The 15,266-nt window shown below is 36.2% G+C and overlaps 1 protein-coding gene across 5 annotated transcripts in view; it reads right to left on the reverse strand.

Moving 5' to 3' along the window:
- ITSN2 (intersectin 2) overlaps positions 1–15,266 on the reverse strand; it is a 168,362-nt gene that overhangs the window by 29,584 nt on the left and 123,512 nt on the right. For 3 of the 5 annotated variants that reach the window (XM_017526853.1, XM_017526864.2, XM_017526874.2), the window contains 2 exons: positions 14,229–14,325; positions 13,564–13,755 (listed from right to left, as the gene is read on the reverse strand). In XM_017526853.1, the coding sequence (XP_017382342.1) occupies positions 13,564–13,755; positions 14,229–14,325 (289 nt within the window). Of the gene's footprint in view, positions 1–6,352; positions 9,638–13,563; positions 13,756–14,228; positions 14,326–15,266 lie in introns of those variants that run through there. The other 2 variants (XM_037737761.1, XM_037737755.1) reach the window with 1 other exon arrangement.

A 15,266-nucleotide genomic window follows, 5' to 3' on the forward strand; every position in this document is an offset into this window, starting at 1 on the left:
ACGCTTGCTGAACTGAATTCTAAAAGCAAAAAGGTTTAGGATAAATATTCTGAATGCCAAATAGCCCAAAGCAATGAAAAAGCAAACCAGGCCCTTACTCTCCTTTAACTCTTTTTATGTCTAAGTGACACAACTGTTCCCTTACACACCCTTCTATTCTGTCACACACACAATTAGAACTTTGTATCTAACTGCCAGTTCCAAATAGACTATTCCACGCACTGTAGCACTTTGTATCGGTACACCGATTACTATAGTTCTATCCTTGGGCAATAGGGGTTAAATATGCACATGTATATTTTTTCTTAGTATTATTGAACAGCTTATTATACCATTAATCTCCCCCAATGGTATATTCATATGACTCATATTTTCCATGTTTATGACTACATACATAATTGGAGACTTTGCTCCAAATTGCTGAGCTTAGGACACACAAATTCTATAGCACTGTCTGACTCTGATTTCAGGTGGCTCATGGGTGACCACTGGTGACACAGGGATCCCAGTGGCAGGTTCTTTGGTACCTTGGAAGGTAACTTGACCAGCCCGGATTCATTTAAAGCAGTTAATTTTCTTCACCCTCTATTTTGCAATTAACTGATGACTGTTCTGCTTTTGTGGGTGGGAATAAAAGCAGCTCCCAGTTAACGGAAAGCAGCATATGGGGGTGGTTAAGAGAATGAGTTCTGGAGTCAGATCTGGACTTGAGTTCCAACTCTACTACTTATTCAGACAACCCAAATGATTAGTTCATCACTGGTACACAGCAAATGTTTACTAAATGTTAGCTGTTATTTCTAGTATCTGTTATGTGTGAGACATTAAACTAGTGCTTTACAAGCCCTTTAAGCCTCATCTGCAATGTGGGTATTATTCTAACTTACACAGCCAGGCTAAGGCTCAGAGGGGTGAGCTGGCTGAGACAGGGAGCAAAGCAGTCCTCCCACTACACTTCCCACTACGCTCATTTATCATTCTTTTTGAAAGAATAAGTGATTTCTGTCTTTTGATGAGCATTAAAACATCTCTTTTAAGAATGTCCTTCATAATTTGTTCTTTAAAGCAAAGTTTAAAAAGTTATTCTAAAACTGATTCTTAAAGTTTATACGGAGAGGCAAAACACTCAGAATAGCCAACACAAAATTAAAGGAGAAGAATAAAATTGAAGAACTGACACTACCTGACCTCAAGACTTACTATAAAGCTGTAGTAATCAAGACAGTGTGGTACTGGCAAAAAAAATACACAAATAGATCAATGAAACAGAACAGGGCCTAGAAATAGACCCATATAAATAAAGTCAACTGACCTTTGACAAAGGAGCAAAGGCAATACAATGGGGCAAAGATAGTCTTTTGAACAAATGATGCTGGAACAACTGGGCATCCAAATGCCAAAAAAAGAAAAATTCTTTAAAATGAAATGTAGACACAGGCCTCTACTCTTCATAAAAATTAACTCAAAATGCATTGGAAACCTAAATTTGAAACACAAAACTATAAAGCTCCCAGAAAATAACACAAGAGAAAATCCAGATGACCATGGGTTTAGTGATGACTCTTTAGATATGACACCAAAGACACAGTCCATGAAAGAAACAGTTGATAAGCTGGATTTCATTAAATGTAAAAACTTTCATTCTGTAAAGATGTGGTCAAGAGAATGAGAAGACAAGGCACTGACTGAAAAAAAAAAAATTTGGTAAAGACATATCTGATAAAGAACTATTATTTAAAATATGGAAAGAACTCTTAAAACTCAACAACAAGAAAATGAATAAAAAATGGGCCAAAGGCTGGGCACGTGGCTCATGCCTGTAATCCTACCACTTTGGGAGGCTGAGCTGGGTGGATCACCTGAGGTCAGGAGTTCGAGACCAGCCTGACCAATACAGAGAAACCCCGTCTCTACTAAAAATGCAAAATTAGCCAGGCGTGGTGGCACATGCCTATAATCTCAGCTACTCAGGAGGCTGAGACAGGAGAATCACTTGAACCTGGTAAGCAGAGGTTGTGGTGAGCCGATACTGTGCCATTAGACTGGGCAACAAGAGGGAAACTCCACCTCAAAAAAAAAAAAAAAAAAAAAAAAAAGGCCAAAGACCTTAACAGATGCCTCATGGAAAAAGATATGCAGATGGCAAATAAGCACATAAAAAGATGCTTCACATCATATGTCACTGGGGAAACACAAATTAAAACAACAATGAGATACCACTACACACCTGTTAGAATGGCCAGAATCCATAATACTGACACCACCAAATGCTGGCAAGGATGAGGAACAACAGGAACTTTCATTCATTGCTGGCGGGAATGCAAAATGGTACGGTACTTTGGAAGACAGTTTGTCATTTATAAACCTAAACATACTCTTAAACCATATGATCCAGCAGCAATCACATGCCTTGGTATTGACCCAAAGAAAATGAAAACGTAGGTCCACACAAAATCCTGCATACAAATATTTATAGGGGCTTCATTCAGAACTGCCAAAACTTGGAAGCAATCACAGTGTCTTTTGGTGAGTGGATAAACTGTGGTACACCCAGACAATGGAATATTATTTAGCACTAAAAATAAAGGATCAAGCCATGAAAAGATATGGAGGACACTTACATGCCTATTACTAAGTGAAAGAAGCCAATCTGAAAAGGCTATGTGCTGTATGATTCCAATCATATGATATTCTGAGAAGGGCAAAACTATGGAGACAGTAAAAAGATCAGTGGTTGCCAGGAGATGGAGGGAGGGAGAGCCAAACAGGTAGAGCACAGAGGGTTTTTAAGGTAGTAAAAATACTCTGTATGATACTATGATGGTAGCTACATGTCATTACACACCTATCCAATCCCACAGAATGCACAGCACCAAGACTGAACCCTAATGTAAACTACAGACTTTGATAATTACATGAGGTAGGTGCATCAATCGTAACAAATGTACCGCTCTGGTGGGGGGTGTTATTGGGGGAGGCTATGCATGTGTCAGGGCGGGGGACATATGGGATGTCTCTGTGCCTTCCTCTCAATTTTGCTGTGAACCTAAAACTATTCTTTAAAAAGTAGTTTAAAAGTCTTTAAAAAAAAGTGATTATGAAGACAATTTTTAAATGAGCAAAGGATCTGAATAGACATATCTCCAAAGAAGGTAATACAAATGGCTAACAAGCACATGAAAAGATGCCCAATATCATTAGTCCTCATGGAAACGTGAATCAAAACCAAATGAGATGTCACTTTACACCCATAGGATGGCTATAATAAAAGCCAGATAGTAACAAGTGCTGGTGAGGATGTGGACTAACAGAAAGCCCCATACACTGCTGGTGGAAAGAGAAAATGGTGCAGCCAGTGAGGCAATTCCTCAACAAATTAAACATAGATTTACCATTTGACCTGGGAATTCTACTCCTAGATATATATCCAAAAGAAACATGGACACATGTTCACACAAAAACTTGTCTACAAATGTTCACAGCAGCACTATTCACAATAGCCAAACAGTTGAAACCATCAAATGTCCATTAACTAATGAATGGATAAACAAAATATGGTATATCTATACAATGGGATATTAATTTGGCCATAAAAATGATGTACAGATACATGCTATAACATGTATGAACCTTGAAAACATCATGTTAAGTGAAATAAGCCAATCATAAAATGCTACACATTTTATGATTCCATACATACGAAATGTTCAGAATAGACAAACATGGAGACAGAAATTAGATTAGTGCCTGCTTAAGGATGGAGGCTGGAGGGGGGCTTAGGGAAATGGGGGTGATAGCTAAACTGTACAGAGTTTCATTTTGAGGTGATAAAAATATTTTATAAGTGGTTGTGGAAATGGTTGGACAACTTTGTGAATATACCACAAACCATCAACTGCATGGTAAGTGAATTATATCTCAATGAAGCTGTTACCAAAAAAAGTAACAGTTGGCTTTATCCTTCTGGATACTATTGTCATAGAGTCTTGTCTTTGTTTATTACGTTCAGTCTTTGACTCCTTGACTCTTCTCTGTGTGTCCTTTTTAAATAGAGAAAATGCTGTGCAATCTCTATTTTTCCTGTTTTTTCTTTTTCTTTCTTTTTTTTTTTTTTTTTTTTTGGTGTTTTTTTTTTTTTTTTTTTTTTTTTTTTTTTTTTTTTGGAGAGAGGGTCTTGTTCTGTCACTCAGGCTGGAGTGCAGTGGTGTGATCTCAGCTCACTGTAGCCTCAGTCTCCTGGGCTCAATTGACCTGCCTGCCTCAGCTTCCTGAGTAGCTGGGACCACAGGAGTGCAGCAGCACCACTCCTAGCTAATTTTATTATTATTATTATTATTTTGTAGAGACAGGTTTCACTATGTTGCTCAGGCTGGACTCAAACTCCTAGGCTCAGGTAATCACCCACCTTGGACTCTCTAAGTGTTGAAATTACAGGCATGAGCCATCATCCTGTTTTCTTTTCACTGGTATGAGTAAAGGTTGTACTGCCAAAGTCCATTATTATGGGATGGTGGTAATATCAGCACACTAGCATAGAGGCTAACGGTGTGGACTTGGGAGCCACCTCTACCAGTTACTAGCGTATAATCTTGGACAAGTTATGTTTTAATTTATCTTAAAAAAAATGAAGAGGTAATACATTCAAGGACCTTAGAAAAGTATCTAGACCAAGAAGTCCTCAAAAAGAGCACTTTTCCTCTTTACTGGTGACAGAGATGGTTACAGAGCCAGAATTTCATTATTTTCTAAAAATCATGAAAATAGCACAACAACCTCTTTATTCTCATATAACCTCTCTGTTCCCTCTCTTTATGAGTGCCTTGCACTATCCAAACCTTAACTGTGGATCTTCTAAGAGGTCTGATCTTCCCAAGTAATCTCAGCTACTTCCACTGGTTCAACACCTACCAGTATGTATGTCATTCCACCAGGTGGTGTACATCTGATGTTATATATCTTGATTTTATCTACCTGCTCAACAATTCTATTTGGACATCCCACAGGTGCTCCAAACTCATCTTCCCCCAACTCTAATTCTTCATTGCAGTTGGTAGCACCATTATCCCACCTTGTCCCTCAAGACACAAACCTGGAAATAACTGACTTTTCCACCTACGCTCATATTCCACCAATCTCCAGTTTCTGCCAATTTTCCCTCAGAACTCTGTTTCGTCATTTTTCTCTCCACCTTGGCTTCATATCAGAATCATCTGGGAGTCTCTGAAAGATCTCCATGATCAGGCCAAACTTCAATCCATTTAAATTAGGACCCAGGCACTTAGAGATTTTTAAAGTTTCCCAAATGATTCTAACATACAGCTGAGCTAGAGAATTTCTGATTTAGCCCTTGGCCTGCCTCTCAAGCCTCAACTTTCACAGTTTCTGGCTCTGTATTTCCACTCTAACAATACTGAATGCTTATAATTACACCTCCTACCATGCTGTTTCTTACCTTTATCATACACTCTACCATCCTACCCACAGAATCTGGCTTATTCCTACTTATCTTACGGACCTGGCTGTTACTTCCTCCAGGAAGTCTCTCATTCACCATACATGGTTGAATTTGGTATTCCTTCTCTGCAGTCCTTCAGTGCCTGGTCAATATCTATCACTGTGCTGAATATGCTGTTTTATAATTATCTGCATATGGGCCTGATCCCCTCAAAGACCTATGTACCACCTAAGACTATGGCCACCTGACACTCAGCTTTGTATTCCAGCACCTGCTTGGCCTTATGTAAACACTTAATACATGTTAGTTGAATAACTTTACAGAGATGAGGAAAGGCTTTTTGGAAAGAGGTTGTTTGTGTTAAATGTTGACGCATTTAGATCCATATCTTTCTTTCCACCCAAGGGCTTATAAAACCACCAACATGATTAACTTGAACACTCTGCTTAATTCTGACACCTCCAAGCATTCACTGCTGTTTCTTTTACATAAACTCTTATTTTGTACTAAAAGTCTTACTCTACATTTGCAGTGAGTATTAATTTGTAAGTTCCGTCCAATCTTTTTAGAAAAAAGATGCAGTAAAAGTTATAAAAGCACGACAGTCTATTACTCTATATTATGTTTTCCTTACTTTTGTGAGCAACACCATATTAAAATCAAAATTTATTTCACTTTTGAGATACATACGATTATCTCCAATTAACTTATCTTCATCTTAACCACTTAAACATTTCTTTTGCCCCCTATGATATAAAACAATTGGCTGGCCTGTACTCATGAGACTACATTAAGGAAAAAGGGACATTCCAAAGACATTTAATCATGACTAAATATAAACAATTAAAAATAAGTTTTAAAAGTATGTTTCAAAAGAAATACACAGTACAACTAATATAGTTTGTGTTCTTTTAATAAACACACTTGCATAGTTATATTACAATTTTGTAAAAATAAAAACAGATTATCTCATGCCAAGCGTGCCCAGCATTTGCACAATCTCAATACCTTTAATACTATAGTTTTCAAGACACACAAAATAAAATTTTAAGGCAAAAACAGCACTTTGCAACAATTTAATAATTTATTACATTACAGTAGCATCACAGCAGCATTCAATAATGCCACTTTAGGCAAAAGTCTTTCAGTATTTCCATTACAGATTCTGTTTACAAGGATTCATAAATTGGTAAAAGCCATTCTAAGAAAACTTGGCAAATAAAGCTTTGGACTGGAATTGGCATTTCTTTCTCTACTTTTCCTTCTCCCTGTTTCTTTCCTCTTTTAAACTATAGTATTCATATTTTAAAATGTTTTATTTCAAAACATTAAAATAGCAGATACATTTTTAATAGCTGTATTACTTTAAAATGACTCTTTAAGATAAAGTCTTAGAGAAACTATATTATGGATAGGGCTGATTTACATTTTCAAATTTTCTAAAAATCAGCATTCGTTTTAGAATTGACTTTTTTCATTTCTGGAAAACCTAAAAGCTTTAATCAAATAATTTAAAAATGATTATCATATATTGCAATCTTTAAATAAACAGGTATTTTGATTCTTTACCTCCTACAGAAATTCAAATCCATTCAGTTGAACTCACATTTTAAAATTCTATGTTACTGATGAACTCTAACCTTCTAATGTTGCCTTCTAAGCAAATTGAAAGCTGCCTTATACTGAATGAGGAAGAGAACAAATACTTGGCTGCATGAGGTATTGCAAAAGACTGCATGCACTTTTAAGAAGACTTAAGTTATTATGTCATATGATTTCCATTATTTTTAGCTTTTTCTTAAATATATGACAAAATACCTATACAAAGAGTGGTATTTCAGTTAATATAGTAAATTTATTTTCCAGACTGACATTCAGCTTAAATATGCCAGTATGTGATTTAATCCGTAAGATACCTGATGAACATACTATTTTCATATTGGTTACAGATGCTAAATGCTATCTGAAGGTCATTCCTAGTAGTTTATATTTACTAGGGTAAAAGTGAAGTGATTTGAGCTATAAAAATACCTTAAAATAATTCATCAATGTATTAGATAAACTCAGTTTCAGAATTATAAAGAAAAAATGTCAGACCAAATAATATGGCTAATTAACAGTGGTATGATTTCTAGCCTGAGGGTTTAAAAGTGAATTTAAAGTAACTGACTTTAAACTGAAATTAAAGAATGCAAAAGCAACCAGTTCAGAAAATCAAAGGCAAGAACAGGTAGTTCATACAATTTGGAAGAGTCAGCTGAATTCACAAGAACCCAATCTTTGTACTCTTTCAGTGAACGCAGGCAAATCTGTTACTCCATCTGTAAAATGATATTATTGCTTTCCTATTAATGTCATATTTATAAAAGTATCATGAGGATGCCAAATGCTAAAAATGGAAGTGGTCTATTAACAGAAATTGCCACCCTAGGGAGCACACGTTTATCTCCCTACATCCTAATAATGTGACATATTTCGGAACACAGACATTAGAACTTCATGAAGTTTTAACTTAACTGTTGATTCTTTCCCAGGCATCATAAAGCTCTGATTTAGGCAATGTATGACTCAAATAATTCATTCATAATGTATAGGCACATTAACATAAATATTGCACAAAATATGCCTCTAACTGAAACTGAGAGGTATAAAACCATATTTCACTCTTCATAAATAACTTTGTGAGGAAATATGACTCTGATTGTATATACACTTTTCCTGATACTTTGACATTCACAAACAGTAGATTGCACTGCAGTCTGTAAACATTTTAAGTTGCATAAACTTCTCCTTGATTTTCAAATATAATATAATACTGTCTACTAAAACTCCTTTTTGTTTCTACTAAGTACTCTCACATATATTAGTTTATAATAATTTTTGTCATTATTTTTAAAAGTGTTCTCCATTCAAGGAAAAGAAGTAAATTCCTATGTCAAAGTAGCCAATGTGGTTGAAGAATACATATTAGCCAGAGAAGTCTGGATGGTAAAATCAATCTTCTGGCCTCAAAGAAGCTCCATGAACACAGAGAAACGCCAGATATCACACATCTTTCCTTTACTCGAATTCATTCTTGACTAGAGTCTGCATGTCTGTTTCAGGGACATTTAAACTCTTAAAGGACTTCTTACTATCTTTACTCAATACATTAAGAAGAATGCCAACCAGTGCCCTTTTGTATACTGAGACATGTAGTCACCTGATTAAAACAGGTAGCAATGAACTCTGACTTTAAAATGTATTATAGATATAAATGCTCTAAGGTAGGAAGGGTTTTTCACATCTCACAGTCAACGATGGGAGCCTTTCATTCCTCAAAAATAATCCCTTTTTAGGTCATCGAAAAAGTGTACAAACGATGCAGCACATGATGCAATATCTTCATTAGCCCAGGGCACATAAAGATCCTAAGGGAACTACCATAGCACAGTGCTCATTCTTGGCACTGGACCAAATGAAACACTCTATTCTGCACATACCTGCCAGAGCAGGCCACTTTCCTCTTCTATTGAGATTTTAAAAGCTGCCCCAAAATGTTATTGCTCCCATCCCAAGTACACAGAAAACAGGGCATGGCTGTTTCCAGTTCTTGGCCTTTAAACAAATCTAAATGTCAGTATTCATGGTGGCATGTTACAAAGTCATAAACAGTGCGCACTTGAGGGCAAACCACATATTGAGCTAATTAAGAGCTCACTGTGATTAGGATCAGATCAAACATAATAGCAGAACAAAAGCAAATTTTATCTGAATTCTGTAATGAATATACATGTTGCAATAACATTAAAAAAGCAAGGCAGCCTATTCCAAACCAGTAAGAATAGTTTGTGCAAATAGTGGGTCTTTGTGTGTTTGAACTCCCACCATGTAAGGGCAAACCTCAATATGCATGCTAATGACCTACAATTATCAAATTAAAAAGAAGAAAAATGCTAAAGATGCCAGAGTGAACAGCAGGGAAAGCCACACAAAGACCCACTATCCTTTAACTTTTTACAAATAAATTTAAACTATAAATTAGAAACACAAAGAAATACAAGTGGCTCTAACATTCAAACGAAGTAAATGAATTGTGTAGGAGATATTTGATCAGGGCTGCCTGCCCTGCCTCCACGCTAGAGTGAAACTTGGATAGTGGGTCTCTGGGGTGCTTTCACAACTGGAAGACAACATTGGGTCCTAAAAAAAGAAAATGAGGAATAAAATGAACATAATGCAAATTAGATGGGTGAGATAAAATCTGACTAGTAACAACATGCAACATCAACTAAACAAATTTGAACTATTAAAATTATCTTTTAAAAAGTTCTAATTCATAATAAAATAAAAAATAATACTTATAAAGGCCAAAGAAACACAAGTGGTAATCTATAATTTAACCAGCTTTCATTGACCATTACAAGGACAACAAACAGATGATTCATTTCTAAAAATCTAGGTAGGTACAACAAAGATCCCATATCTATTCCTGACTTTAAGGATTAAGCATTTTCTGAACCATATTTAATTAAAATTAATAGGTTTATATAAACAATGTGAGTGAACTTCATTGCTACCAACACAATTAACATTACTCTCTTCATCTTCTTTGAAAAAGTAATTATGTCTCTTCAATTTCTGATAAATAATTACGTCAAATAAACAAAATCGGTACTTCTCACTTTCCTAGAAAATTTAAACAGTTGTTTTATAGAAACAATTAACCGTCTCAGAGGAATCTCTTTGGGAATTATCCTTAGAATTACAGAATTGAGAGCCCTTCTATTCCAGGATGGATGACAGGCCTTTAGCCATTCATTTAGGAGAAACAATAAAGTATTCAGTTTTTAGATCTGATCAAACTAAAAAAAACCCACATATATCAGCCAAAAACAAGGTAATAGGTAAGTTACTGGTAATAAGCTTATAACAAAGAGAAATCTGAAACTACTTTTATTTTTAAATAACCTCTTGAACATTGTTTTCCTAGCTCTCTTCCCCGGCTCTCTTGATGTAAAACAATCAAGAAAATATTTAGTCCTCCTTGCATCCCCAACATTTGCCATTTGAGCAAACCATTAGTACTTCATGTACCAGCTCAGATATCCTCTGTTATATCTTTCACAACATGCCTTCTTTCCCCACAAAGATTTAGGGGGTCTTTTTCCGAAACATATTTGTATAAATATTCATTACAGAAATTGTTATATTTATCTGAACATTGTTCCCCATTAACCTCTAAGCCTACTTCAGAGAATGGACTGTCTTTTCTTGTTTGTATTCCCAGTACTCCTAGTCAATACAGACTACACATTCAAATAATATTAAATGATGAATTTCTTAACTGAACAGTGGGAAGAATGTTAACATAAAATCCAAAAACCATACAAACAGTAAAATCTGAAGTACATAGGAGCTACAAAATCATTGTGTAGGTCAATAATAACCAAAAGACAATTATTCTTTTTCTTCTTATTTTAATGTTTCAATATTTCCCTGTTTTGAGATCGGGTAGCACTCTGTTACCCAGGCTAGAGTACAGTGGCATGACCACAGCTCACTGCAGCCTTGCACCTCAGCCTCCCAGGCTACTGGGACTATGAGCATGTGCCACCACTCTCAGCTAATTTTTAAAAATTTTTCTGTAGAGATAAGGTCTCCCTATATTGACAAAAAATAATCTCCCTGCCTTGGCCTCCCAAAGTGTTGGGATTACAGGTGTGAGCCACTGTGCCCAGTCCTGCTATTTCCATGTTTTATTTCAGGGAGGGCTTGCATTACAATTGGTTGTCTTCTAGAGGTGTGCTGTCTAATACAGTAGCCACAGGCCACAAGTGGCTATTTAGCTTAAAATTGAAGTTAAATTAAATTAAAAATTAAGTTTCTCAATCACATTAGCCACACTCCAAATAATCAAAAGTGACTAGTGGCCACTGTATTGGAGAGTGGCGATATAGACATTTTCTGTATTGCATAAAATTCTATTGGATAGCGTTGTTTAGATTGGGTCTCTCTCTCATCTATAGGTAAATTAAGGTTCTGCCAGTTCTACCCATACTTAAATAGCAGACAAAGCCTTCTCTGGTCAGAAATAATTTCCATGACAAATGTGTCCTTGAATAACTAATAACAGATCATGTCAATCTATTTTCTGTATCATTAGTGTATTAAACATTTATTGACAACCAGAAACTATGCTGCTTCTTTTTGGAATAAAAAGCTGTCACTCAATTAACTCTCTGGGAAAGTTACTTTCCTAGGAGGTTGTTACTGCGTTGAAGCAGATTTCTCTGGAGTGATTGTTAAATTATCTGCAGAGGGGAAACTGAAAAGACCTTCATAAAATAGGCAGGGGAAAGGTATAAGACCTGGGGGCATGGTCCTATCCTTCCATTCTAACAGCTTTTATCTGTTCTTTATATTCCCTATTATATGAGACTGGACTGGAAAAAGTGCCTCAAACCACAACAAAATATTGAAAAACCATCACTTTAGATCATAGATGCTATAAAAGCCAAATGTATGGACACACTGGCATGTCTTCAGGGATCACTAGCCAAAGATCTTCTAAACCCAGTAGGTCTGAAAAGTATTTTCCATTCTCAGCATCAAGAAAGATGCCACAGGTATATCTAGCTAATTAGATAAACTGGTTTCTAATTAATCATTGTGAACTGCCAAACCATCAGTAGAGCTTAAAAATGGTCATTTCTTAGGCAACCCTTACAATTTTCTCGATCACTTCTGAAACCCTGTAATATTTTTGGTAATACTGGACTCCTCCCATCTGCAAGTTAGGAAACTTAATTGCTTTATCTAAAGGGAAGGCTTCTCCCAGGGTCAGAACTATCTTTATAAGCTCTAAAGTGAAAAGAATGCACAAAATTATAGATATGGTATAAATTCATAATCCTTCTACTGAATCCTAAGTGTATCTCAGTTTTGATTGGATTACCATTTATATATTCTCAGCAACTGAATTTAAATGAAAGGCTAAGTATTTTACATTTCACAAGACATATATCATGAGATATTTTAAAAATAAAACTAAAAATCAAAAGAGTGGAAAAAAGTGACAATCATTTCATAGAGGTAAAAAGTCATTTTTAAGTACTATTTATTCCCTAATTTACTACCAATGCTGTATTTATTGTCAACCAAACAAACAGCAAGGTAAATACTGAGAGATAATTTTATATAATACCAAACTTAACACTTCGAGATCTGGACCCTTGTTCTGAAAATAATGAAAAAACCTTGATTCATACATCCCTTGTGGAAAAAGGTGGCTATCTAAAGAATCACTTGACAAGAATTTTGTAATAGTCATAAATATTTAATTTTTAATTTTCTTCCAACATGGATATGTAAACAAGTGAGAAATAAATAAGGTTGGAAATTTAATGGCTTCTGTACATTAAAGGAGTAATTTTGAATAGGTAAATAGGGTAATTGCTAGCTACCTTTTTTTTTTTTTTTTTTTTTTTTTTTTTGAGACAAGGTCTCACTCTGTTGCCCAGGCTGGAGTGCAGTGGTGTGATTATGACTTACTGTACTCTTGACCTCCAGGTTCGAGAGATCCTTCCACCTCAGCCTCCCAAGTAACTGGGACTACAGGCACATGCCACCACATCCAACTAATTTTGGTATTTTTTGTAGAGATGGGGTTTCGCCATGTTGCCCAGGCTAGCCTCCAACTCTTAGGCTTAAGGGATCTTGCGTGCCTTGGCCTCCCAAAGTGCTGGGATTATGGGGATGAGCCACTGAGCCTGGCCACTAGCTACTTTTTATTAAACCAAGAAAAGAACATGGGACACTGAAAAAGAGTATGATAGTGAAAAGAAGCTGCAGTATAGATGGCAGTCATACCAAAGAACTCATAGGAAAAATTATATGCTCTTTCAGATTAAGTCTAATACTAAGCTCTGGAGCTAGCAAGTATTTAAAATAAAGCTGTATAACTTCTGATCTTGTAAAAGGTTTCCTTTTGTTTCTTCTCCCTTTAACACTAATCTACATTTGCTGTGAGTGCTGAGTTTAAGATCTAATCCAGAAAAGGAATACATGCAATGCTGTATATTAAAGTTTCACACTAGTTGAGAGGTAAATAATTTAATATTACTCACACTGTTGACTTGGATCTGAGTCTGTCGTCATCTTAACATAGTTTGAAGGAAAGAGACCGGTCACCCCATTGATTTCTCCTTGCCACCAATCAGGATCATCTTTGTTCATAACATTAATGAGTTGTCCCTTGGAGAAACTGAGCTCATCTTCATTATTCGCTGCATAGTCATACATAGCAATCACCTGACACACTATCACAAGAATAACAAATAACACATTAAACTAATTAGTTATTCCTGCAAGGGTCAATCGTTTGAAAGCTCCCTAGGACTTAAATTAATATTAAATATGAAAATAAGGCTAAAATCTCCCTTGAACTGCTCTCTTTCCCACCCGCCTTCCCCTATTCCTAGTTTTACAAAAACAAGAATTTCCCAACTACGGTTAACAATCCATGTGAAGCACTTTACTTTAAGTATGATGGTGTAACCATTTCACACTGAAAGATTTCAAGGAGTTGAAGTGTTTCAAGTATCAGTGAATAGCTGACTGTTTCTACACTGCACTTTTTTCAGAAAGGAAATTCTCAGTGGCATGTTACTTTTAAGCAGACATAAGGAAAGAATACATTTTTAATATTTTTCAAAGACTGAGCTAATCGAAGAAGTTGCTGAGTTTTAACAAACTCCTCTAAAATGAAATACAAGTTAACCCACTTCCATACCAGGATGAAAGGCAGGTGTGGCTCTTTCACTACTTGGACCCAAAAGTTTAACATGGCTGGCAGGAAACCATCCCTTCTGTCGCTTTTTTCCTCTGGCCTATAAAATTAGCAAAAGAAATATACAATTGAAAGACGAGATTAAAAACATCATTGAGACATAACTTAAAAATTAGAAAAACCATGAATGTGTGGTAAATATTTAATCTTGCCTAAAGAGAGGTCTGGTCTTTGCTTTCAGCTCCTGGGAAGTAATCTCTAAAGCCTTGGACTATCCTGACTGGTAAGTGTGTGTTAGTTTACCTGTGAGTGCTGGGTCATGGCACATCTAACAATGCGATGTATGCTGGGGTGCTCTGGGTCATGCAGTATCAGCTCTACCTTGGTAGGGGATGGAGACTGAGTTCAGCCAAATGGGCAATGAACTATATCCATGAGGAACCCCAGTCAAAACTCTGGACACAGTCTTTGCCGCTTGACAATACTGTGCGTGCGCTGTCACACATCACTGCCAGGAGGAGTTAATACTGTTCATGACTCCATCAGGAGAGGACAACTGGAAGCTCTGTTTTTGGAACTCTGCTGCACTCTGCCCCATGGGTCTCTTCCCTGGGCTGATTTTAATCTGTATCCTTTCATTGCAATAAACTGTAACATGAGTGTAACAGCTGCAGTGAGTTCTGTAAAGTCCTTCTAGTGAATTACAGAACTTGAGAGTAGTCTTGAAGACCTCCAACCTCGTAGTTGGTTTCAAATATGAGCATGGTCTTGGGGGCCTCAAACTCAGCATTAGCCTTTCAAGTCAACATTAAACAACTGGAAGATACACTAAAATATGCATCTCAAACTGCTGCTGAAAATAGCATCTACAGAAGTCTATTTGGAGGTCTTTCAGGCTCAGAGTTCTCTGAGTATCTCACAAAAATATTTATATTATAAAAAAACATATCGAGTTCTCAAGTTCAAGTCAACCCTTAAAATGGTGCAGCCCACTACAAATACTTCTTGGAGCTTTGTTAATAATTAATCAGGAGGTCATAA

Source organism: Cebus imitator, unplaced genomic scaffold, assembly GCF_001604975.1.
Source record: "Cebus imitator isolate Cc_AM_T3 unplaced genomic scaffold, Cebus_imitator-1.0 Scaffold1, whole genome shotgun sequence".
NCBI classification, from domain to species: domain Eukaryota; kingdom Metazoa; phylum Chordata; class Mammalia; order Primates; family Cebidae; genus Cebus; species Cebus imitator.